The 2429-nt window shown below is 44.9% G+C and overlaps 1 protein-coding gene and 1 non-coding gene across 2 annotated transcripts in view; one reads left to right on the top strand and one right to left on the bottom strand.

Annotated features, from left to right (window-relative positions):
- Positions 1 to 2429, top strand: part of LOC103595738 (protein sidekick-1-like) — a gene marked incomplete at its 5' end in the record, with an annotated part of 238324 nt that overhangs the window by 12883 nt on the left and 223012 nt on the right. Inside the window, one exon of the mRNA XM_008579197.1 lies at positions 2113 to 2304. Within this exon, the coding sequence (XP_008577419.1) occupies positions 2113 to 2304 (192 nt within the window). The remainder of the gene's footprint in view (positions 1 to 2112; positions 2305 to 2429) is intronic.
- Positions 21 to 95, bottom strand: TRNAI-GAU. The gene has a single exon. It is a non-coding gene; the product is annotated as a tRNA-Ile (tRNA).

Raw genomic sequence — 2429 nt, 5'->3', positions numbered from 1 at the left:
TTTTTTTTTTTTTTGGTGGCTGGCCAGTACAGGGATCCGAACCATTGACCTTGGTGTTATCAGCACCAGGCTCTAACCAACTGAGCTAACTGGCCAGCCTGGAGAATAGTTTTTAAATAAATAAAATTGTCTGGCAGACAAGGTTGTAGTATTATACAAACCTTCCTCTTCTTATACATGCAGAGTAGCCCTGAATATGCAATTATTTAGAGATTTATCAGGCATGACCTACCAAGGTAAGGGATGGTTTTCAAGTTTACTTAAACACATCAAGAGAAGGTGGTGAAGAAGGAGGCTCTGTGGGAAGCAGGATATTGTAGCCTTAAGGAGGAGCCTGGGCTCTAGAGCAGGACAGTTCAGGTTTCCAGCAAGTTCATGAAGCTCTCTGGGCTTTGTTTTCCTCTTTTGTAAAATGGGGATAACAATGGGTCCAATTTCAAAGGTGTGTTGTGAGGGTTAAGTGAATCAATATGGGCGAAGTGCTTAGAACACTACCAGAATCATTGTAAATACCCTCTATGTGTATTTGATGTTGTTAGTACTCATGGTCCTGAAGGTTTTTGTGTTTCTGATTGTACACTTATTTCCAAAATTCTGAATTAGCCAAAAAGAAAGAACTGATGGAGAGCATTGTGACTTTATTGCTGGTCCATTGAGAATGAGCAGACCAGACATCGTGGTGGGCAGATGAGGAGGAGGGAGATTCTAGGGTCGAGAATTAGGGCTAGGAGTGGGGAGGAGGCAGCAGTGGGTGGTCAGCCTGGTGGTCAGGCTGCTCAAGACGGACTAGGGCTGGAGAGGCTGCACAGCGTAGGCAAACACAGAGAGGAGGACGGTCCAGTGAGCCACATGGGCCTGCGGCAGAGCCCAGAAGCCAGGAGAGCCGCCTCCACTCAGTGACTCAGCTCACTTAATCTGGGGGCTCTAATGTGCCCTTGAGGTACCGAGTGATCAGGCCACCCCTCTGGTTGCCTTTATTTCTTTCATGTTCCCTCTGTACCACCCCAGCAAGGAAGTCAGTCACCTGTGTCAGCATACAGACGTTGCCGGGCTGTATGAAGGCTGCGGGGATAGCAAGCAGGGAGCCGGTCCTGACATTAATTATTTTTTTTAAATATTAAAGTCCCAAGACGCTATCCTCTAAATTCTTGTTTACCTGTAAGTGCAACTTTCTAACTTTATTTATTACTTCCCTCAGAATGAGAAGGAAGTTTAAGATATGTCCTAGTGCTTCAGTATCACAGAGTTTATTGACTGAAAAGAAGAAAGAGCAAGCATTTTCGGTGGTTTTCCTTTGGACCCATGAGCTCTTTCCATCATTGTCTCCCTCTTTAAAAGACACTTTTAAGCATTCTCTAATCACATAAACTCCCCTCCAAGGAGGTTGATTCAGGAGCTAGTTGAGTCTTTTTTCTCTAAGCCCCAAATCATGATGGAATCTGAGGTTGAATAAATTGTGATCATGAGGCCTCACTGGACTGAACAGAGTATAGGGGAAAATCAAATTTTGCTGGGAAAACAGGATATTCAAAAAGGGGAGAGGCAGAGCAAGAAGCAAAACTCATGAACTCAGATTAAAGGAAATTTTTTCAAGCAAAACTCTTTGCAAAATGACAGAGTGGCCTATCGATCATTTCATAAAGGAAAAAAGGTAGAAGAGTTTCCACAAATTATTTGCAGCCCAAAAGCATGCCACTGATTTAGGGTACTATATAATGAAAGTATCAGCTTATAAAAATGGAAACATTAGAGAAACGCATCCGTAATTTGACAAGAGAAGGTGAAATAGAGCACAGCAGGCTGGCAGTCATCACTCACCATTCTTCAGTCTATGTACCAGGTGAGGTTACCTGAATCTCAGACAAGCCCCCGTCCTCCTGAAGCTCTCTCTGCCAGGGAAAGACAGGCGCTAGTGTTGTGAGAAGGGTGCAGGAGAACTCTATGGGAGCACAAAGCAGGAGCCTTGACTCTGAGCTTTATTTTGGTGGGGCAGTGGATTCTAATGGGCTCTAGCAGATTTGTCCAGATTTCCAAACATAACACCGTGACATTCAGCCTCAGCCCTGGGCTTGCAGGAGACCCTGAATCAACTCTTGTATTATTACTCTGTAGGCTATCAGATTTCCTGGGAGGTGTATGGAAAGAACGACTCTCGTCTCACACACACTTTGAACAGCACAACCCATGAGTATAAGATTAAAGGCCTGTCATCTCTCACCACCTACACCATTGACGTGGCTGCTGTGACTGCTGTGGGCACTGGCCTGCTGACTTCATCCACCATTTCTTCTGGAGTGCCTCCAGGTCAGTAAAGTAGTAGTTTTCCTGCTGTTGCCTCTCCCTTCGAAACTTCTGACACTTGAAGTCAGTTGGCATTTTTCTGCAGAAGCCACTAAGTGCCTTGATAAGGGGTATCAGTCTCCTGCTCA

The sequence above is a fragment of the Galeopterus variegatus genome, unplaced genomic scaffold (assembly GCF_000696425.1).
Source record: "Galeopterus variegatus unplaced genomic scaffold, G_variegatus-3.0.2 Scaffold1829, whole genome shotgun sequence".
NCBI lineage: Eukaryota > Metazoa > Chordata > Mammalia > Dermoptera > Cynocephalidae > Galeopterus > Galeopterus variegatus.
Note: the sequence above shows the minus strand (reverse complement) of the source record. Positions and strands in the feature narration are given on the sequence as shown.